This window comes from Thermobia domestica, chromosome 4, assembly GCF_964235325.1.
Source record: "Thermobia domestica chromosome 4, izTheDome1.hap1.1, whole genome shotgun sequence".
NCBI classification, from domain to species: domain Eukaryota; kingdom Metazoa; phylum Arthropoda; class Insecta; order Zygentoma; family Lepismatidae; genus Thermobia; species Thermobia domestica.
In genome coordinates, this window is record NC_137457.1 from 221,615,913 (window position 1) to 221,640,312 (window position 24,400).

The window sequence follows — 24,400 nt, forward strand, 5'->3', positions numbered from 1 at the left end:
CTGTGTACCCACCTCGAAACTTCTATGATTTGTTTGTTTCATAGATTCTTTCGTATTTGCTTATGTTGAAATTACTTATCAATAGTATGCACTATTTATATTTACAACTTTTGCTCTCTTACGTAATGTATTTCAGACTTTCATTGGCTCTCTCTACAAAACTATAGCTTTGTCTAATATAACTCTCATTTTCTCCACACTAGTCGGTGTAGGAACACCAGACTCAAAAACAGGTATGCATTTGCTTGTTTGATAGTGCATCAACTTGTTGCTGAAGCTAGCAAAATCTAACTGGATGAAATTTCTTCCTTTCTAAAATTAATAACCATTTTGTTAATTATTTAGAGAGCGATGCTCATGTGATGCAAGTTCTGAGAAATCTAAGAACCAGTAACAAATTATAAATTACTCCTGTTTAAACGATGATTTTTGGTATAAACTGTTTGCTAAACTTTACATTCTCCTTCAACAATAAGCTCATAAAAATACTACTGATACTACCCTTAGATACTGATACAATAAGTTAACAAATAAAAAAATGAGGATGTTAGATATTTGCTAAAGCAATAATTCTGCCCTGCTTGAATGGGGGCCATGTACGGCACGAAACAGACAAGAGGACACTCTTCTGTCTTCTAGTTTTGTATTTATTATTGCTCATACTGATCTTCGAGGACTTTAGAAACTATATATTCTGACGAAGACTATTCCAATAATTTTAGTTGATTTCATGCATAGGTATCACTAATAATATGAATGCCATATGTTTACTATTAGTTTGCGACTTTTTCTTCATTCAGCACCGTGTAATGGAAAATGGAAAAACGTATTCCTTACCTGTCTGTGAGCGTAGACAACAGAGCCGAGCAGTTTCCAGGTGCCTCCGCGTCTGTCCATGCGAACCATGCGGAGGATCTGGAAGAACCGCAGGACTCGGAGAGCGGAAGTGGCGAACACCTGGCCACCGGTACCCATGCCTAGCACCACAAGTGAAGCAGCGATCGTGACTACATCTGCAAATAAAAGAACCACATCGCAGATTAATATGGTCATTGAAGACAATCATATCCCAATCAACATCTCTATTCGAAGGCAAGAAATTAGTATACTAAAAGTGAATGTTTACAGAACAGAATCTTAGGTAGTTAGTTATTGAGTTTTAATGTTCCTTGGCAGCACCAAAACAATATGAAACTTAGACCCATAGTTTAAGGTGGTATCCGAACCACCGCAATAAGTTTACATTTCAGTGTTTTCCCACTGAGAATCGAACACAGAATCACAAATACCAAAGATATTATACCAGCGGCGAGGGCAAACTAGAAACTGTAAGAAGAAAGCGTTAGATGACAAATGATGATAATTATTAAATGATAAATCCTACCAAATTACAACATGCTAATTCATGTCCATCATACTAGAATTTTCATCCTATGTATCTAATATGAGGGCTGCTGGAAAGTTTCTGCAAACTACTACTTACATTGGTGCAAGTGTTCGGATATTATAAAATTCGGAAGAATAGACATTGCTACATTTAAAACAGTTTTGACAGTTTGTTTAATCCTGTCATTTATTTTTCACAGCAGTTTGAAAATGTACCTCAGAAACGGCTGCTCTGAGTTCGTCAACAGCTGCTCTAATCACAGACACAAATCGCTCACCACACATCTTATTTTTATGTGGGAACGAAAAGAAGATTTTAGGTATTAAATAAGGTGAATACAGACAGTGAGCCATTAATTAGACATTTTTACCAAATAAAAAACAACAGTTTGGTATGCTGAATGGTACTGGTGTTGTGGTGGTGAAGAATGATGCCATGATTTGGGTTGGTTTGAGGCAATTTATTGATGACCTCAGGCAATCAAATTGCAATCTTTCACTCTGTATTTGCAATCCTTTGATTTTCTAAAACTATGGTGCCACCTGTCTGGTGTAATCGAAGAAACAAGCAATCATTTACTCAGTAGCACATCTCGAACGAACATTTTTTGTTGGTTTCGGTAAACTGAAATACCTAGACAGTAGTTTGCTATTTAGTTTCAGGTTCGTATAATACACCCAAGTTCCGTCCTCTGTAATTATGCAGTATACCATGTTTGACTTCCCTTGGTTTAACTTTTTGAGCATTTCTTTACACCAATTGACACTACCCTGATTTTCAACTTCGGTCAACGTTGGGATACACGGGATACACGGGGATACACGGGTTGAAAGTAACTTATGTGGGATACACGGGTTAAAAGTTTCCGTTCGCTCATGTGACTATTGTGCAAGGATGCCTGAATTTCACGGTATATCGCATTCTTACCTCATTTCACACATTACTGCTAACAACAGAAATGGGTGGACGACTTTCACGAAATTTATCACTCAGAAACGTGCAATCGTACTGGCTTTTAGATACTTAATTGTACACAGTCCTATTCGATGGTGCTTCATTCTCAAAAGTCAAATAAAGTCATTTGATGCATTATTTCGGTGTTCATCTATTTTTAAAATCATAAAAAATCATTGGTTGAAAGCGTTCACAAGAAATTTCCATTTCTCACACAAAACTACCATTTCAAACCAGTGTGAAAAACAAACGAATCGTCTTAAAGAAACAATCAAAGATAATTTAAACATAAAAAGATCTATTGTTCAGAGGTTTATAATAGTTGAGTAAATGGTAGTTTGCAGAAACTTTTACAGCAGCCCTCGTACATAAATGAAAAAGTGATCTTGTTTGTGATCGAATTACGGGAAAATGGTTGAACCGTTTGAAACAAACTTTTGGATATAGTTACCAACAACTTCTAGCTGGTTTTTATCATATTACTTTGTGTATCTTCCGTGTGTTCATAAATTTTGTGAGAAATTGAGTATTTTACGAGTTCATCAAGCTATGAAGATGAAACTCGGCATATAAATTCCTGGTTAAAACATTTGTTGTACCAGTGTTTTTGAAACTTTCCGTTTTAAGGAAGAGATGCATTTTCTATATGAAATAAAAATGAAATGTCAGGGCTAGCTCATCCTAGACCACTGTGACAAACTTGATGACTTTGGTATACGAGTATATCACGGTCTACCTTAGGATTTTACCACATTATCAGCATTAAAGGGGAAAAAGTTGATGGAAAGAGGGAGACAAGTAAAAATAATCGAATAACCCTTATGTTAATGTTCAGTCAACAGTTTTCGGGGTCGCTGAGATGAATAGTGACATTCTCATGTTGTTTAAGTCAGGGCGGAAAATTTCAAAGTCGAACGCAATCGCCAGTCCAAAAATGACGGTCGTCAGTATCTCTCACTTACAAATTATGAGAGGTCCCTCCCCTCCCCTGGCCTTTGGTTTGACAAAGAAAGAGATTACATCAGGGCATACTATTCCAAAACTAGACAATTAGATTCAGGACAATCAATTTTGAATTGGACAATTCATATGCAGTGATATTTAAAAAAAATATCTTACCTTAAGATTTAACGTTTGTGTAGCACTCTCTCTCAACACTGAAGTACAAGTTGTCGATTGCAGTTTTCGGCTCAAAGTCCTTAAGTGAAGAGCCAATGATGGAAATTATTTGCAAATCATCGAGTTGGTCAGTCTTTAGTGAATTCCTATAGGCAGTCTTAACTCTGTTGAGACTGCTGAAACCTCTCTCACATGAAGCAGTATTCACAGGTAAAGCTGCACAAAATGTGACAAGTGGAAGCAAATTTGGGAATCTCGTAATGAAGTTTTCGATTGAGGGTGGGAAAGAAGGGGCGAATTACAACGTTGTGAAGATTTCACTTTCCATGTCCGGTGTGAAGATTTCATATTCCGTGTTGTGTTTCACTCAGTGACAGTTATTTTTGTGCGAAACATAAGCTGCGCAGCCCTGTGAGTTTAGGCAGAAACCATTCCTACTGGACACTGCTCGCCAGCTCTAAATTTTTAGTCGCCCATGGCGACCTGGTGGCCGGAAATGTTGCGCCCTGGTGTAAGTCTATTCATCCGAATTGACAGCGGGGAAGGAGTGATATGTAAAAATGATTAAAACTGCCCGATGTTAGTGTATAGTCCGTAATTTTCGGGATCGCTGAGATGACTAGTGACTTCCCGGATGCCATGTAAGTTCAAGTTCAGCCCCCATAGACTTGGAGATGAGAAGGGTGAGGGATGGGGTTGGAGGGGATGACATTACGGATTTTTGTTCCTACACTGTCATTGAAATGCGTATTCTCAGGAGGGAAAGAGAATTCAGGTACATTCCACAAACCTATTCTCCCCGTTAAGAACAACGCACATTTCAGCTAACATGATATAGTACCGCAGGCTTTCCATGCCCGACTCATTATGGACCATCAAAGTTGAGCTTTTGATTTAGTCAAATTTTCGGAAAATAATTCTCTAATTACTATTTAGGACAAAAGTTCCTGGAACGAACCCGTCAAATGTTAATTTGAGGCATAAGAAAGTAAATTATGAAACGGTTGATTAGATGCATTATAAATATTTCATTTGAAAATTTCATTTGAAAAAAAATCAATCGCTAACGAGGTTTTCTTTTTAATTAAGGAAAACTTATACTACACTATGTAAGGTTAAAATTAGTTAAGTTTAAAGATATTTTGTTTGAAACACGTAATTTACAAAATTAATGATAGAGCTTCCTCGTGACTTAAGTGGTTAGCGTACGCGCCTTTGGCTGCTTCGTCTTCCAGCGGGAGCTCACATGGTTTGGATCTCATGGTAAGCTGCAGGTTCACGTCTTACATAGTCTTGGTGCTGAAAGAGTCGTTAAGTTCAAAATAACATCTAATCTCAAAATCTACTGACAGATAATTTTGTATTTAGTAATGCTGTTTACTCAACTCATATATTTTAGAAATAAAGTTATGATGTTCCTTTTGAGAATTACTTTTGTCAAGACGATTTAGTTTTTCCTCATGTGTTGTGCAATCATGTTCAAGAAGAAAATGATATTTTTCTCGTATTTTTCTCAAAGTTTACAACCAAGATTCATGTGGTATTTTGCCCAATATTATGGAAGCATTGTGTATACTATGTACGCACGTAATAAACATGTTTCACTTGTCAGTATAATCTAAAAGCAATTAAGATTAGCGATTTGGCAACACTTAATAATTGCATAAGAGTTGTAATAATGTACTTAGATATCCTGTATAGCATGTATTGTGTTACCTAGGTTTCACAAATATTGATTACTTTTATTTGAAGATACATTAATTTATCTACAAAATTTTGTTCCTGATTGGATTGACGCTTCTCATACTTTGTGCCACAATTTTGTTCCAGTGTTTCTTTCAGACCTGTTTTTTGGGCGACACTGCCCCCCCCCCCCGGAGCTCTGAGAGTGCCCCCGGAGCAGACGAAAATAATAAGTCTATAATATAATATTAAATAGCATAGTATCAGCAGTGGCGCCCGAAATACTAAGTGTGCCCCCCCCCCCGGAACATTGTTTCTGAAAGACACACTGTGTTAATAGCTATTAATATATATCAAATCTAGAATTCATCAAAATTTTTCATTAGATTACAACAAAGACTTTCGAAAAATGTTAGTAACAAGCAAAATAATGAGCTGGTTTCAATAATAAACGCAATTTGGGAAATTAAAAGAGAAAGTTAGTAATATTACTATAGTCTAATTTTAATGTCTGACGTTCCGGCAGAAGGTAGACGTTTGCAAACAGCGCTGCTACTGATACCAGTCTTACTACGAGGGTCATCCCAGACGAAAGAAACATTTTGATATGTAACACAAACGATAAATGATGTGTGTAAAAACATTTAAAGTACAGAAATTACATACATTACTCCACTTCTCGACATATGGCCCATACACGTTCAAGCACTTATTATGTGATATCAGTTTTTTCTCTATTGTCTATTTTTCTCTGTTGCCACCAATGTATTCAGTTATGTACAACAGTATCTTTGAAGTCCATTACCAATGAGAAAGTGTTTTAAGGAAAGAAAAAAATCGACAATAGCACTCAGTATACTCTGTCAACAATTCCTTAATGTGAGCCAGTGATGTTCTATTAAATATAACTTTCTATCTACCCGTATTGTCTTCTGAACTTGCTACGAAGTCTATGCTATTATTTTTCGTACAGTATTGACTGTATTGACAATATAGATTATAAGTAATATGGTATCCTTGCAGCAGAAGCAAAGAATTAAAATGTAAAATAAGTGAAAATTGACAAATGTGTGCACACATTTGGTATTTTTATAGTAATGTAGATTTTACAAAGGAAAATAAACACAAGGAAGTAATTTATACTTAACGTGTCAAACGAAACTAAAATAATACCGCAGGGGCACGGTACATCAGTGGTAGAGCGCTTACGTCTGGTGTGTGGGGTCTGATTCGATCCCCGGAGAAGTAAGTACGTGGTGAACACCATCGTGTCTGTGGGTTTTCTCGGGGTACTCTCGTTTTCATCCCAGTTCCTCATTGCACCAATTCTTCTATAATCAATTCTTCTGCTTTAATCACTGTCTTTCTTAGCTTAAAGAGCATAATCGTAGCACATTAACTGAAGATTTCATTTTTATAAAGTAATAACGCAAATAACGCAGTAATACGAAATGTCTACTCGTATAATCGTACCTGTACCTGTTATGTATTCCACCTTTCAAATTTTAGAATTTTAAGTTCTATCTTCAGTCATAATACTCATTTAATAGTTTTTTTTTCTTGTAGGTAAATAAGGAAGTTTATGGATTTATCGCCTAACGGGAAAACGTCTCTTAGAGCCTGTCTGCCTGTGCATGTGATCATGTCTTCCTTTAGAAAACAAATAAGTAAGTTGTCCGTATGGAGTGGTTTCCATGTTCTAGACTCAACTCTACATAGCTATAACTCATTTTATCATGTAAATATGCGTATGTATTTTCCATACTAGCAATTAAGTGAACGCCTGAAGAGAAATATGCATAATAACTAAATGAAGGATATTCTATTGAATCCAACACTGTTGATCTGTATCGTAATCTGAGCAACGTTATATGCGTGACGCTATATTACCTAATGATATCATGTATAAGTACGTGAGGAGAAGGACGAATTGTGAATTTGTTAACGAAATTTAAAAAAAATGGCTACGAATAAGAAATTGATTCAAGAGAAATTATTACATTGATTTGTTATGTATATACATGTTTGTACAACTTAGTTTTAAATGTAGTTGCAAATATATGTACATGTTTCAATTTAAATGCTAATGTGTGAAGGAAACATTAATGTTGCTAATATTTATGCGTCTATATTCATCTTCTGTTATACTGAACTTCCTAATAGTCTTTACGTTAAAATTCCAGGGGTTGAAATCCATTAAGTATTTTGCTGCTCTGTGTTGTGATTTGCATAAAAATATTGTTTTGCTTGATAACATCCCAACATACATCACAGCTAATTTAATCATCAATTCAAAGACATTCTCCATTATCTCCAAGCTTCGCTCTGTACGTGTGTAGTATACTGCATAGTTCTCAAGTTCCAGAACAAACTTTGTAGGTATTGAATAAAAACTCTATGACTTATGAAGTTTTTTTTTATTTCTCAATATTTTTATTTTTGAACTTATTTCTTTCTTAAATCTGACGATTAAATCTCTGTGCATGCTCATTGTATCATGCATATGTATGTGTTGTCATAGTTGTATGTGTCATATTATAACAAATACTAGCTTTTCTTGATTTAATCGCTACTTGGGAGTAACTGTCTTTCAACTACTTTCTCATTTAATTAAACTAGTAGTTGGCTTACTTAAGATTTGTAGCAGAAGTTTAACGTCAAATAGAGCGAAGGACGCGGCATCCGGATCCCAAATCGGACAATATCTTCTGATAAGTTTTCCGTATTGGGTAAAATTATACCATGGGATAACAACAAGTACGTGAAGAGGAAGCGAAAAGAAAAAAAATGAAGAATCATTTTCTTTCACAAACAGAATACAATGACGGTGTAGTCAGGTACTCAATAGACCTCATTGGCCTGGGGCCTAGAGCGACATTATGGTAGAGAGGCATAGAGGAATGCATAAATTTCAGATTGCTTCCTTTTTTTCGGACATACGAATGCCCTAATGCACTAGTCTTGTAAATGTAAGTTAACGAAGAATATTTTTAAAGAAGAGGTTAGGAGTTCACGGAACTAGTTCACTAATTTGATGTTTTAATTATATATAGGGTCTATCCTAGGACATGTAGTATTTTTTGAGTACTTTTTGAGAAGGTGCCTGATGTTGATGTCTCACTAGTGGCACCAAAATAATATTTCATATACAGGGCGTTTCAAAACAACACCGACAACGTTTGGGAGGTGATTTCTGACACCAAGATAAGACGAAAAGTATAGACCAACCTGGCTGCACAAATGCTTCCTTTCACAACATGGAAAAATTAACTCCAAAACTATAGGACCTACCGTTGTCGGGTCAAGACTTCATTTAGGAACTAATATGTGTGCTATCCAAAAATACATGTTTCAGAATCCTGACGTGAGATACTCCCGCAACAATTTTTCTAGAGGTAGTTGATGAGTACTTCAAATTATATGCCCGTAGCCAAACTGCCCCTATAAAAATTGTTGCGTTAGTACCTTAGGGTTATGAAACAGGCATTTTTGGATAGCTTACATATTAGTTCCTTAGTTAAGTCTTGACCCGGCTATGTTAGGCCCATGGTTTTGGAACTATGGACCTTTAAACTTTATTTTTTCATGTTTTCGGCAGCCTATAACTCCGAAAGGAAGCATTTGTGCACCCAGGTTGTTCGATACTTTTTCTCTTACTTTGGTGCCAGAAATCACCTCCCAAACGTTGTTGGTGTTGTTTTTAAATACCTTATATATATATATATATATATATATATATATATATATATATATATATAAAATCTTAGGAAAATTTTAGCAAATTTTCCAAAATTTATCCCGAATGTATGAATTGTGATACATGCCTGGGCTATTATTCAATATCCACCATCATTCTGAAAACAATGACTCATAAATAATGAACCTGCAGTAACTAGGGTACGAGCAGAAATATCGTAAATGATTTCTTTTCATATTTCAAAAAGATGTTGGATTCGAAAAAGTTTCTTACGTTCATACATACGATCCAGTTCAACAACAGATTGCCTTCTCCCTGACTGGATACCTCAGCATGTTTTCTAAACTTGTACGAATTTTGTGAAGTAGTATGCGTGACTGCTGCTTATCCTTTAGTTGAGTCACAGAAGATGGATTTCCACCAGACGTAAAATTCGGATATTTCAATCGCAACAATTCTCTATATAACAAAGGTAAGATCCTTACATCTGTCTCGACCTATCTCTGCCTTTGGTGGGTTGCATTAATAAATATTGAACCCAATCCTTCCGCTAATGCAAAGCTGCATATCTGACAATTCAAATAAGCACTCAATTTTACCATAATTATAGTAGGAAACACTTCTGAATGAAGGATGTTGAAATTAAATTACGTAGTTTATCTTTCTCTTTCAACTAACTCAGTACAAATACGAGGAGTGATCAGAAAGTAAGGTTACAAAGCCTGCAGTGAAACGCATATACAGTATTTAATACAACGAATACAGCCAACATACACTATATACATTAGGTTATTTTTCGACATAGTCTCTATATCAGTTGAGGGTCGCATCATGGGATGAGTTTGAAAATTTCGTCCTGGTGCTCTTGTCCTTGTTTCACATCCTCGTCTGGAGCGAAACGACGGCCTTCTAGATGCTTCTTCAAGTGGGCAAAAGTCTCTTGGAGCGAGGTCAGGACTGTAGGGAAAATGATCGCTGATGTTCAAATCTATTGATGCTGTGTTGGGACGCCACTGCACTCCTCGTCGGTGACGTTTGCTCTATTACCCGCAAACTTTTGACATCATTATGCTACTTGCTGACGAGACATTACAATATCTCCGTAAACCTCTACCAGCTTCCGGTGAATTTCAGACGCGGTTATTACATGTTTCACCCACAGAAATCGAAAACCCGAGCGGACTTCTTCGCGAGACCAGTTTTCCAAACCAGTCGCAATTTGTGTTTACATACAACTAGCGCCGTAGGTGGTGGGTGGCTGAAACTCTGCATAGTTGCCAACTCCATGTATTAAAATTACCAAACACTACTTATTCCTCTATAACAGACGAAACTTCAGAAATATCTGCCTTGTAACATTAGTTTCTGGTCCTCCTTCGTACCTTAAGACTCTTTGCTAAACCCACCCTCACATTTTTAAATTTTAGTATATAATTTTAAAACGATGAAGAATAGCAAAAATGTAGAAAATAAGCCAGATGGCTTATCCAAAATGTTATTAAATTACCTAGAAAATGTTTCCATGTATTTTATTATAGACTAGAAATTTGGGTGCACAATTTATGATGTCATAGTTGTTACGTACCGGTGCCTAAACTTATACACTATACGAAAGGTGTTGAAAACAATCATTAGTTGATGTTCAGTAGCATTTTGTAAATACCATATGGCTTTCTTTCTAATTTTTAATGTTCCTAGCTGTCTTTAAGTTATTAATTAAAATTTTTAAAAAGTAGAGGTCATCTTAATAGAGAGCATTAATACATTTGCAACAATGATACCAACTACAAAATCCGATAAATTACATTTCGCTTGATATCAATTGACAGTGGCTACACTATTCTATGGAACTTCCCTATCAACGACCTAGCTGCTGCTTCGCAATTATTTATTTTATATACGTGTGGATGGGAAAATCTGCTATCAGATGTGGCGCCGTTGCAGCAAACTAAGTACTAAGTGCATAGCTGAATAGTTGGCGAAGCGGACAGTGGTCATTTGATTCTATATTCAAAATATAAAGGCTTATCTTTCTACATAAAAGAAGGCCTGAGTGAGTAAGTGACTGACTAATCAACGCCCAGTCCAGATCGCTTAGGCCAGAAACTTGAAATTTGGACAGGGCATAGGATTTGTAATGTGAGGTCCACTAAGAAAGAATTTTTGTAAAATCGGCGGGGGAAAAGAAGGTAGCAATTATCTTAAAATATCTATATCTCAAACTTCTAAAGATTAGAGACATGAAATTTGATATATGGACTTCTCATTTAAAATAGAAACGTACTTCAGTGCTTTATGATATTTGATCTAGAACTCAAGAAAAACAAGTGCAAATTACAATTATTATCATGATGTGTCCATATCTTGGAATCTCTGAAGGTTAAATACAAAATTCGGTATTTGAACTTATTTGAAATAATGAGACAAGTGTTTCATCGTTTCTTGATATTTGACCCAGAAGGAAAGAAAAAGTGTGGAGTTATGGTTGTTATAGTTGGATGGCCGTATATCGGGATTAGTTAGGGTTATAGACATGGAAATTGATATTTATTTTTTTTCATTTTAAATAATCATGTTTAGACGTTCTTTTTAAAATTTCCAATAAAAGGAAAGAAAGCAGCGAGTAGAAAAAAGTAGAGTTGTTAAAATTAGATGCCACATCTCGAAATCCGTTAAGCTAACAGATCTGAAATTTGGTTTTAGACATTTCATTTAATATAATTAAAGACCTGTTTAAGATATTTTTCCATTAAGGGAAGAAAAAGTGATGAAAGGAAGAAAAGATTCGGGGTTGAAGGTGTTAAAATACATATCGGGCCACTGTTCGCCTCAATTGCTGCCTGAAGATCTTCATTTTTACATGTGTTGGTCTTCCGGCATGTGGTGCGTCTTTGAGTGTTTCGTCACCGTCTTTGAACTTGTTAAATCACTGCTGCACTGTCCGCGTAGTCACGACACCCTGACCAAACCCTGGCATATCTTCCGGCCCGCTGCAGTGGCGTTTGACTCCAGTTTGAACTGGTACAGCATATACGTCCTTATGACGCTCTGTGGAGGTCCCGTTCACTCTGTCCTTACACAAATTCACGGTGTAACTGGACTACCACAACCAGGTAGTATGTTGAATATGCCCACACCAACAACTGTCCTTCGCCTTATCTCCATTCGCATTCAACTCACGGCGTGAGGGCCAATTGAATAAAGACCTCCATAAAAAGCGACAGAACTTTCTTGGTTACCTTTATATATATATATATAATTATGCGACACATTGGCTCGAAATATAAATTAATCAGCAAAAGGCATTCTGCGTTCTCTCTATGTGTACAGTTTTTTTTCAAAGAATAAATCAATTTTATAAAGCTATATTTTATTGAGAAGAACTCCAACATTTAACAACTCACATTTATTTTACTGATAATCAAGTATAATTTCCTGTCTTACAAATGTTCAATGTACCCACCACTTTCAGCATGGACAACATCAAAGAGATATGAGAATTCCTTCTAAATGCTTTGCAACATCACGACTCACTACGTTTATTGCTATTGTTATGCGTCCACTGTCTGTTAAACTATCGAAACCACCGTCGAATGTTCTTGGGAGAGGATTGAGTATTATCGAATCTCTTTCCAAAAGTATGCTGCACCGTGACTAGTGAGCCGGTTTTCTGAATCTCGAGAACGCAGAAAGCTTTTGGTTGATGTATGCCATTCCGAGTGAAAACATACAACGGCTGAAAGAAAACAACGAGTACAGAGCCCCCTGTTGACAACTCTTAAAACAGAAACCTAGCCTTTCTGCCAGTCCAATACAAATTGCTCATGCCTTTTCAGATATTTCTGGTGTCATTGTGCTCTCCGGAACTATTTCTGACGATTGAATAATATTCAGTTGTATGTCCGGAAGCCAGTATCTCCTCAAGTCGTTGTGTCAATTTACAGTAGTGTAGAGAACATTGAGACGGGGACCAAGGGAATTGGTCCAAAGCAGTAGCGTACGCAGGAATTTATTTCGGGAGAGGTCCAAACTGAATATGAGGGTATTTTCTATTAAAATTAATAAAATTACCCCTAAAATTAGGCTAAATTTACGAAAATGTCGAAATTTGGGGGGGGGGTCTGGACCCCCCAGGGCGCACCCCCTGCGTACCTCCCTGGAAAGTAATGTTCTCGAAAGAATCATAGTTCTGTGGACATTTTGAATGTTACATGATGTGGAGACAATGGGCATTACAACATTATCCACAGCACATCCTTTAATGTGATAAGTATGAGATTCTGGATATGGTATGAAAATGGAATAACACCACTCCACATCTTCAACACAACATCAGTCAGTGGATAACACCTGGGTATTGGAAGAATATGTTCGCGTTTTCCGTGGTGCAGTGAGTCCTAACTTTGGTTACGTGGATGGCAACGAGCGCCCATACAGAGCTGTTCAAGTTCCAGAGTTACTGGATAACGAAGACACTAGTCGTATGGGTTAATTAATTAGCATCTTCTCTATATCTTAATTCCATCAAACATATCTGGAATGCTCTTGGAAGAGGAATCCACCACTCTGGTCCCTCCAGATTCTCAAAATTGCTCTTAAGGAAGAATGGGGCAACATATTCTAGATTCCTGAATACTTATTCTCGTGGCAGCATACCAAACAGATATGCAGGATGCCATACTATGGTCATATGCCTTACTGATGCAATCAGAACTCTGCATTCATGACAATTTGGATCCTTTCTCTCTCCATATGGCTTTGCATCCTCTTTTATGTTTATCAATTGCTGTTTCTCTGCATGGCGGTGATTCCCAGCTATTTTTTTAACAATAAAGCTGACTAATATCTGTCTCATAAATTGGTCACTTGATATATCCGAATCAGTTCAAAAAAGTTATGTGTCAATATGTATACGTCCCCTAGCAATTGTGAAACAGTCAAATAAGAATGAATTGTCGTAAAGTAGCGTGTTGAGAAGAAGCTCCCGCCCTCTCAATGACTTACAGTTCCCGAGATATGTGGGGAAGGGTGGCCAGTTGGCCAGTAGCCATCGGTTACTATTTGGTACCAAAATGTTTACCATCCTCTTAGGTATTGATCAACACCAATATGATCTCTCTGTGACTTACGACTCCCGACATATGGCTCCTTAAATTTCCCGAAATCGGAACTATTTTTGGCCAATATTACGGGAACCTAAGTCATAGAGAGATCATATTGGTTAATCAATACATAAGAGGATGGTAAACATTCTGGCACCAAATTTAATTGGTGGCCACTCGTCAACTGGCCACTGGCCAAACCAGTAGCCACCGCATACTATTTTGTACCAAAACATTTGCCACCCTCTTAGATATTGATCAACACCAATATGATCTCCCTATGACTTAGGTTCCCGAGATATGGCACCTTAAATCTCTGGAAATCGGCCATTTTTGGCCAATATCTCGGGAACAGTAAGATGACGCGAAAACTTTAATCACTTTCTCAGATACTTTGTGATTCTCTATCAAATACAAGGCTCAAAATTGAAAAAAAATCGTAAATAACAGACAGACGAACAGACGGACAGACATACAGACATAGAGAATTCAGTAACGAACTTTTAAAGTTCGTTGACCAGTAAAATTTGTCTCGATTTCAACTAATTATTATTAACTGCTTGGTGATTTTTAAATTCTAAAATTTCACGACACATCTTAGGGGACTGCGTGACACACCAGTGTGTCGCGACACGTCGGTTGAGAACCACTGGTCTAGTGAATAAAGTCTGGTTCAACAACAACGACAAAACAAAAAAATGGCTAGCGTATGATCCTTTGGTGCACGTGGTCCCCGGTACGCGGTTCCCGGTGTAGACCTCAATAAATTTAATTTCAGTCATTCTCTTTCATTAACCATTTGTCTCTTTTAGCCTAAAGGGCATAACGTGGGACATAGTAAACTTTAAAATAAATCATTTATTTTTTTACAAATACTAAATAAGTTACAAGACTCCCTTGTAGCTGACTATATGGTCAGCACACTCACTGCCTTCGCAGAAGCTATGGGTTCAATTCCCAGTTGCCCTTCATATGGTTTATATCCCAAAGCTAAAGACTCAGATCTCTGCTGAAAATGGACTTTACACACATTTTTCAAGTCATGTTTTTATAAATTAACTTCCACAACATTTAGAATGAAATTCATATTAGTTCTATTGAACTATTGCAACAACAATGCATGGATAATATTTTGCTAATAAAAATCTCCAAGCAACAGATAAGCAATAGGAATATTATAGAGTAAACGTGAAATTTTTTGAGCGTTAAATATAATGACTTCCTGCACATCTACTTTTTTCACTTCGGTAAATTTGAGGCCAGCGAAGACCATCTTGGTCTCTTCTACATCAGCCAATATGTGTTTGCTCCTAAATCAGCCTTCAACGCTGTTAACATATGAAGAAACTATCTCCTCTACTCGCCTGCTGAATACGAGTTCAACTAATTGTACAACACAAAGACGGTTCTTCTCTCGTCGCCGTTGCTTGCCAAGGTACACAGCTTGGATGCGAAGAGTGATTTCTCGTCTACGAATAAGAAACACTGCTGAAGCTACCACTGCTATGACTACAAAAGATTACCATGAAGTACCTAGTACATCCCAACACCATCTTCCAGTCAACAATCGTACGAAGAGTAAAAGACAAACTCTTAAGAAGATTATTCAGCGTTTAAGATATTCATTTATCCATAAATGTCTATCTTCGACCCAACATGTGATGACGATTCGTGGTACAACACTACTGCTTGGAATGGGAGAACTTTCAGTTTTACCCACGTTCTCACCGAATCAGTTTGATGACCAAGGTCTTTCATATACATTCTGTGACCAGCTGCACGTTTTCTACGACTTGAGCAGGCATTTTGTAACAATTCTTGGCAGTGACTGGCGTGGGACAGTGTCCCTGTTTTCTGTTGAAAACTTCAAGGTCACCATTGGATGCTCCATAATCGACTACGGACCATTTACGCTGTATTCTTTCATCGAATGGTCTTTAAGCAATCATCTACTAGGAATTAAGATCCACCCAATTACTAGAGAATGTGAAGATATCTGTCACTGGGCTGCTGCTGCTATTATTTTCGATCTGAGATCCAAAAGGCTGCTGAAATGTGGTGTTATAAAGAAACCTAAACTATTTAGGAATTGGGTGAGCTTATTGTCGCTCGAGGCATCTGAAGAGATGACATCGGAAACTGAAAAAGACTACTCCATTGGTTCGATGAGTAGATCTGTGAATAAACGCCAGAGTCGATTGTTTATGAGAGCATTGCTTCCTCGCTTCAGAAAATGGATACGCAGATGGAGAAAACGATTTTTGTCATATACTGAAGTTAACATTCAAGAAGATGAGGCATCTAATATATCGAAACGCCTGCTTATAGAGAAAAGAAGAATAATATTCCGTAAGATCATCAGTCGGATGCAATGGACCTTTACATATAGACCTGTTTCCTCGATCAGCATACTTTTCACCATAAGAGGAAAAACGTTGCTGAAAGGTATGGGCCAGCTCACTGTCTTGCCTTCCTTTTCAGAGGAGCAATTCAAGGACCAGGGACTACCTTATACCTTCTCTGACCAGATTACCATTTTGTTCGACTCATTCAACAATGACATCATTGTTGTAGGAAGCGATTGGCGTGGAACAATATGTCTTCCCACAGCTGTTGACTATAGAGTTGTTGTTGCCTGTACTATTATTGATTATGGCCCAGTTGCATTGTTCTCCTTTGTCCAATGGAGTGTACGAAAACATCTACTAGGACTAAAAATCCCTCCGATAACAAGAGAATCAGGCGACATTTGTCACTGGGCTGCTGTGCTCGTTTTGTTCGATCTTAGAATCAACAGCTTGCTCAAGTGTGGCTTAGCAAAGAAGCCGAAGTCATTTAGAAATTGGACAAATGCGTTGTTTGAGAATGAATCGTTCGGAACATCTGAACAGTTGAAGGCTGCAGCTGGAGAACAACAAGGCAGTGTTGAGTGTTCGACAGGCTACTCTCATTTATCTGCAAAAGAGCAACGACGTCAAGTTCCTACAACATAAAATGTTCCACGCTTCAGAAGAAGGTTTAGAAACAGGTGTCGGAGGGGTCTTCCGTAGATGTTTCAAATGTTGTTAAATCACCAGTATCAGGACCCAAAGAAGATCGTCTTTGTGTATCTGAAACAATCAATCTTGAACTGATACCAAACTGAAGAAGAGCGATTACTTCTAATACACATTAATAATTCAATACATCTAAACTTCTTGGATTAATGAAAAGTTAATAAGTGGTACGCAATCAAACATTCTGAAGAGAATCACAGTGTTCTAAATCTAAATGAACACCCTTACAAACTGAGGAGCAAACACATAAGACAAGGAAATAATAAAGGCTGATGTTGTTATCCTCACCGCAAGACTTTGCTGCAAACAAACATCTTAGGCGCTGAAGCTGTGGTGGGAGTATTACACATGAGTTTTCCAGTGCCACTCTATATTCCGATTTATTAGCAGCACACCATTAGTTTCCATTTGATATTAAGGGATATATTTTTTCTTTATTTTTCTTACTTTCATAATTTGGTAAACTGGCTTGAATTTCGGGCTATTCTTTGAAAAATTATGGTTCTGTATCGTGGAACTTTATTTTGCCAATTGAAAAATGGACGAAGTACAGATTTCATCGTTTCTCAACGTTAAATTTTCACGATGTTTGAGTGCCAACAAGTAGAAGAAAAGTAGTCGTAGTGGTAGAAATAGTAGACAGACAAAAAGAAAAAAACATACACACTGGAAGAACCAATCTAAATTCACTTAAAAATTAAGGGTGTTACTTGTTAATTGCTGTTCATACTAATTATATTTCAATCTGTAGTACGAGGTTAATGCAAATTAATAAATTAAAAAGTAATTAAACTTGCTTTTTATGTTATTATTATAATTAATAATAATAATAATTTAAAGTCAGAAACGAAAATAAAAATAATGAACTAAGTTTATCTATATTGCATTATTTTTGTCTTCCAATTTTCTGAAAGTGGAATGTGCAGACACTAAATGCACAATATCGTTTTGCTACATAGTCTGTTTAATCATAGCATCATGATAAAATTAAACCAATTTCCTTTGAATTTACTCTTAAAAAAATAAACGAGTTTCTTTTTACAGTGTGAAATTACGGCAGACTTCGAAACCATGCGAATTCGATACTGAAACAGGAAGTAGATGTATAACTTCCGGTTGTAATAAAGGGATACGTTGAGTTTTCTCGTGCTTATGGTTAGTGTACGCATCTTCGGCGCGGGAGGCCTGGGTTCGATTCCCGGCGGAAACCTGTATATGGTTCGGATCCTACGTTGCGCTGAAGATTCATGTCTCATTGATGGCGAAAGCAACAATCAACTCCACTCCAGCCAACCAAAAGGGACAACGTCAGAGAGATAGATCTTTCTTCTGGGCGTCAAATCCACGTCGAGAACAGTTTCTAGCTATATATTACAACTAGGCTTTGGCTAGCTGGAGGCTCTGCGTAATGAAAATATTCCTACCCCTTTCACTTGTTTCTACAGAGCAATAAAACTTTCGATTCATAAAAGTTTGTTTTACTTCTTGCTTCAAAATGATGAAAATTTTCCAACTTATAAAAAGCTTTTCAATTTTTCTATACACAACAGAAAACTTTTCGTTTCATGAAAACTTGTTTTACTTGTTTCTACATAGTACCGGAAATTTTCTGAGCCATGAAAATTTTCAGATTCTTTAAACGATCTTTCACCTTCTAACATTTCTATACATGAATTCAATCAGTTTTATGGTTAATGAGGAATTGTTACTTGATCACTGATATTTGTTTAGAACGGAAAATTTTCCACCTCACATCACTAGCTACAATACAGAGGCTACTACCTGGGAAGAAGATGGCGCCATAGTAGATAAGTATAAAGGAGCTTTGCTCTCAATGTTTTATTACTTTTTACTTGTAACAGTTTATTACTTTAGACAATTTATGTTTAATACAATTTTCAATATATGTTTTACAATTTAAATATGCTTGGTGCCCCTTTTCCTTCCATATTGCATTAAAAAGTGGGAAAACAAAAAGACAGCACCGTATCATTTTGTGCAACGTAAGTAATGATGTTCAAACATCTTATGGATAAGTGACAGTGTCAGTGAATAAGAGTGATAGTGGCAGACAACAACTAAATCTGGTGCACGTATCTGGTATTATTCTACTGTTCTTACATCTTTCCGCAGAGGGTGATACAATATTTGGACCACTCTACACAATACATATTTAAGACATTTCATTGCAATTCTTTAAGATTCAGAAATGGACTGATTATGTATAATTCAATACATCTTTAGTAACATAGTCTACTGAGATTTAGCGTCTCTTTCCAGCACCAGGGCTACAAGAGACATAAACCTTCAATTTTAAAGCGAGATCTGAACCACCACAAAGCATTTAAATTTCAATACTTTCCATCGGGAATCTAACCTGGAACAATGCGTACTAAAGGGGTGCGTCCTAGCCATCAGACCAGCAAGGAGGACTCATTGTTATTACTAAAGACTGATTAAACATCACAAATCAGTGATGTTACAAATCACTTCAATGTTTCTGAAATGTTTGCTTTAGAGGTTGATGATCAGTTAGCTTAGAGTTTACCGTGCTTTTTTTTTTTAACACGAAGTTGTATGATCACGTTGATTCTTCCTCTACTTATCCACGAATACTAAATTGAATTTTAGTTTTCGGAAGATTATAGAAAGAAAATATCTAAGTTATTTCTAACAATGAAATTATTATTATAGAAATGCATTAGACAGTAATGGACACTTAAGTTAACTTTGATTGACTCATTATAACTGGCAGATTAATTCGGTATCAAATGAGAAGATATGACAATACATTTGTAAGACGGGAAAGCACGAAAATTTGTATTTTACTCCAACTCCTTGGAGAGAACTTACTTGACCCTGCTCCCTCTTGAAAAAGCTGAGTGTACGAAAATGTTCTCCGTGATCGATGTTTAATCAAATACACACTATACTTTCATTTTTCTTTTGTCAGCGCATTCGGAGAATCGGGATTAAAATTTGAATTATTAAGCAGGAATTTCAACAAGAAGATTTCTATTTGGAGGAGAGTCCACTTGAACAATCTCAATTATTCTTAGCGAAGAACGTACCAACTGCTGGCATTCTTTGTACAGAAAATGAACTGCAATTTTCAGAGAGAGAGAGAGTGGAAAAATAAATTACAGTATTTTACTTCTCTACTTTTCTGTTGAAAATTAGATATTCCACTGTAGGATACGAAAACCAACCTGAAATTATATATTTTTCATACCTAACGTAGGCTATAGTGTACGTGTGTATTCATGGTGTATAGATTATATTAGTTGCAAGAGACGCATCCATGGAGAGAGAAACCGAGTCCACGCACTCCCATATCTTGGTGACTCGACTAATATTTAGTACACTTTCTTAACACTCGACGTAAACTTTCTTAACATAACTATACTTGTCTATCTGAGAAATGATTGATGTAGCCTAAATATTTGATTTTACACTTTTCTTTCCTTATACAAATAATCTAGTTCTATCAAATTTTCTGACAGTGAGAATATAGGTGGCAATAATTAGCAATTACTTATCGTGTTTACAGGTGCAGAATGACACAGGTTTTATACTGCATAGACGTATTGGACCCTTTCCCTCTCCCCCGAGAAGAACTTTGGACGTCTTCGAACAAAAAATCCTGGGTATGCGTCTGTTAGCTGCTACTACCTGTGTCATGGATTTTTTTTAAACAAGTTTAAAATAATTACTATCTTTCTTTGCACGGCAAGTATATTCTTATGGGAAGTACTGTTTGAACCTTTTCCCTTTTTGATACTCGTGGAGATGAATGCTTGCTTAAACGGCATCTAGAGTGTCGCTATTCATCCCAGCGACTCCAAAAGCTATGAATCGGATTTAATATAGGTCGTTTTCGATTTTTTACACGCCACCCCTTCCCATTCTTACCGCTCATTCCTCTACTACTGGTGAGTGAACTTGGACTTAAACGTTGCTATTCTAAAGTTTCAAATGGCAGCTACCACATATTTATATCCCAGAATACCAAACTGTTAGGACTCCAAATTATGAAACGTCTCTGGCTTAAGAACTTGGTATGCTCATTTGTTGTACCTGTGTAGTTTGGAACCTGAAAAAAGCACAAACTGCTTTATCGTCTCAAAATTTTCGCACAAGAAACACGACATTCAAAGATGTCGACTTTCTCTTTCCTTTTTCGTCTTCAAAAGTTAAGAAGTTTATAATTCGAATTTAGTATAAATATTTAAGAATAATTGGTAGCATTTCTTTTGAAATATTATAATTTCAAATACATTTATAGTATAACCGTTTATGAATCATAATTACAGGCTAATAAAGGGTAATGAGCGACAGTTGAGAACGTATATAGAAATAAAACTTTATATTTAAATTTTTATTAACTTTTATCACTTTTTTTAAAGTTTTACATCGCTAACTCAAGAAATGTCTACATAAACTGGTATTAAATAATGCCAAACAAAGCAAATACACTTACGTAAAGATTTTACTTCTGTTTCCTTTCCACGATTATTTTTCACATCTGTTATTTCTTTGTACAATTAAATCAGCGTAATGAATAAATAGTATAATATGAATCAGCAGCATATTTGTGTTCTTTTATAATAGAAGATGAATCAGTAGCAACATTTGTTCTTCAGTAATAGAAGATGAATCAGCAGCAACATTTATTTTTCTTCAATAATGGAAAAGGAACCAGTATTTAACATTTATATTCTTGGATAATATTTTCAAATTACCTTAATAAGGTAGTAGGTAATTTAGCACACGGGATTTGGCTTTTAACGCAACCTTTTAATATAACATTTCTGTTATATGTAATATAACACAAAGTCACTACAAATGTAGTCGTAAGACCAACACAAAGTTTACTATGTACAAAGTTTGGGTAAAATTGGTGTCCCTAGGCCAGTGTTGGGCAAAATCAATTAAACTGAATTGCAATTGATCAATCAAATGAAAGTAATTGCTCTGAAAATTAATTGCAATTGATTTCAATTGCAATTGATTTCAATTTGTAATTGACAATTAATTTCAATTGCAATTGAATTCAATCATAAAATTTGCAATTAAATTTTCGTCAATTGTTAATTGTTAATTGGTCACCAGGCAATCGAAATTTTTAATTGTTAATTGTCAATCGCAAAAGGTGCAATTGAAACATTTAATTGTTAATTGCAATTAACAATTGAAACTTGTAATTGTTAATTGCAATTGAAATCAACAATTAAAACTGAAGATAAGGAGATGTGAGTATATTGTGTTGTTCACTTGTTACTATTTTACATATTTCAAATAAGATACTTATAAGAAATACTGGATAACTACCATCCCTTAGCCCCTCTGGGAAGAAAGCCGTGAAACTAAGTCCGCCTTATGCAGAGTCGTTACGACGTATGATTAGAGTCATACTAAACCACTGACTACTGCAGGAGACGTATGCTAGTCGAACTCTTTAGTATGGCACTAATCGCGCTTCAAAACGACTCTGCATAAGGCCCAGTATTTTAAAAATATATTGTGTTTATGGTTCTATCCCCCTCGAAAGAATTCTATATGGTCGTCATGCATACAATAGGAATGGGCACGAGCGAGTTCGAGCAAGTTTTCTTTAAAACTCGACTCGACTCGAAGCAGACATCTTTGAGCTCGACTCGAGAACTCAGCTCAAAAAATTTCCCTAACTCGACTCGAATTCGTATCGAGTTTCCATCGAGTCGAGCCAAAAGGAGCCAATCCGAGCTAAATCCTTTGTGTAGTTTCAAGTACTACTCTCTTCAAGTATCCTAGATAGACAATTAACAATGATACTACTACTATTATTATAACTAATTATTATTATAACACCGTGTATTATCTGTCAGGAAAGTAAATGTACACCTGTTTTTCGAGTCTGGCATTCCTGCTCTCCATCCATGGAAGGTATGAGAATTAAATCAATCAAATGTTTACTGAGGGGCAAAAAGAAAAGTTAAATCTGAATAAGACATTGCAGAGGGACACAAGCTGTGAATACGAATAGTGCATAGTGTAAATAAAGGACGACACCGAAAGAGAAAGCCAGACACAGCTGTTGAACTTAGAAAAAAGAGTAAAAATTGTTGAAGTGGGAACATAAAACACAAATACAACAAATACACCGAAAACTAAACATTCACCATGCCATGATCTTGGTGTAGTGGTTAAGATGCTGGCTTACAAATGCAAAGGTCGCCAGTTCGAATCTTCGGTGAGGACATTTTTAAAAACTTTTGTTTATAATATACTATGCAGCTCATGAGAGGTGGTAAAAGAGATCGTATTTAGTCTTTCGTAGCAATTATTATTGGTAAGGTTTAGTACTGATAATACTTTTTGTTTTGTTTTTGTCTTTTTGTCTTGATAAAAGTAAAAAGAAAAACATGGAAGTAGATCATACTCATGGTTATTAAAAATACAATTTCTACATGCCTTACGCCTCCCGACCACGTTTCTACGTTAGCAAGTAAGAGGTTTGTGTTTAGGTTAGGCTGGTCAATACGTTTTGCAAAGGGGCCCGGTTTAGCTCTGATGCACCACAGGTGCGAGAAGGGAGCAAAACACTTTTTCTCTCTCCCTCTGTGTGTCTGTTTATCTATCTATCTGTATATATATAACGCTATTTGTGAATGCCGTAACCACCCTAATTTTCAGCGGATTGAGATGAAACTTGGCACAAACATTAATTGTTGAAATATCTTCAGTTCGTTAACCAGAATAATCAGACGAAAATGTTCAAAATGGCGGCCATTTAAACTCGTAAAAACATCCAAGGGAACCAAATTTCGCCCATAAATGGGTATTCAGAAAGTTTGAATAACTTTTCCTCTTTCACTGAAATATTTGTGTGCAGAGACTTATTGAAATATTGGACCCGATTAATCGCATAAAGAATGTTCACGCCCTTTTCGCTACGGTCAGTTTTTTTTTTTTTTTTGCAGGAGGGGGTTATTTTCGTAGTGATGATAAGATGATTGCTAGTGATGATATGAAATTACACATTGAAAGTGAAGTAACTTGTGAAACGTGTTATTTGAAAGAATCATATAATAAATGTGCTTTCCTCTAACACAGAGAGAGCGTGAATGGCGAGGAGTGTTATTTGATTTGCTTTTTAGTAACACATTGCATTGCAAATAAAGGTAGGCAACATTAGTGGTAAGTAAAACAACAACAACAATTAAAAATAATAATAATAATAATAATAATAATAATAATAATAATAATAATAATAATAATAATAATAATAATAAATAATAATAATAGTAATAGTAATAGTAATAATAATAATAATAATAATAATAATAATAATAATAATAATAATAATAATAACAATAATAATAATAATAATAATAATAATAGGTGTTGTTTGTGGCAAGGC

The 24,400-nt window shown here is 36.0% G+C and overlaps 1 protein-coding gene across 2 annotated transcripts in view; it reads right to left on the minus strand.

The window, feature by feature from the left end:
• Positions 1–24,400, minus strand: part of LOC145683874 (potassium voltage-gated channel subfamily KQT member 1-like) — an 802,890-nt gene that overhangs the window by 298,932 nt on the left and 479,558 nt on the right. For both annotated transcript variants that reach the window (XM_081755499.1, XM_081755500.1), the window contains exon 4: positions 838–1,013. In XM_081755499.1, the coding sequence (XP_081611625.1) occupies positions 838–1,013 (176 nt within the window). The remainder of the gene's footprint in view (positions 1–837; positions 1,014–24,400) is intronic.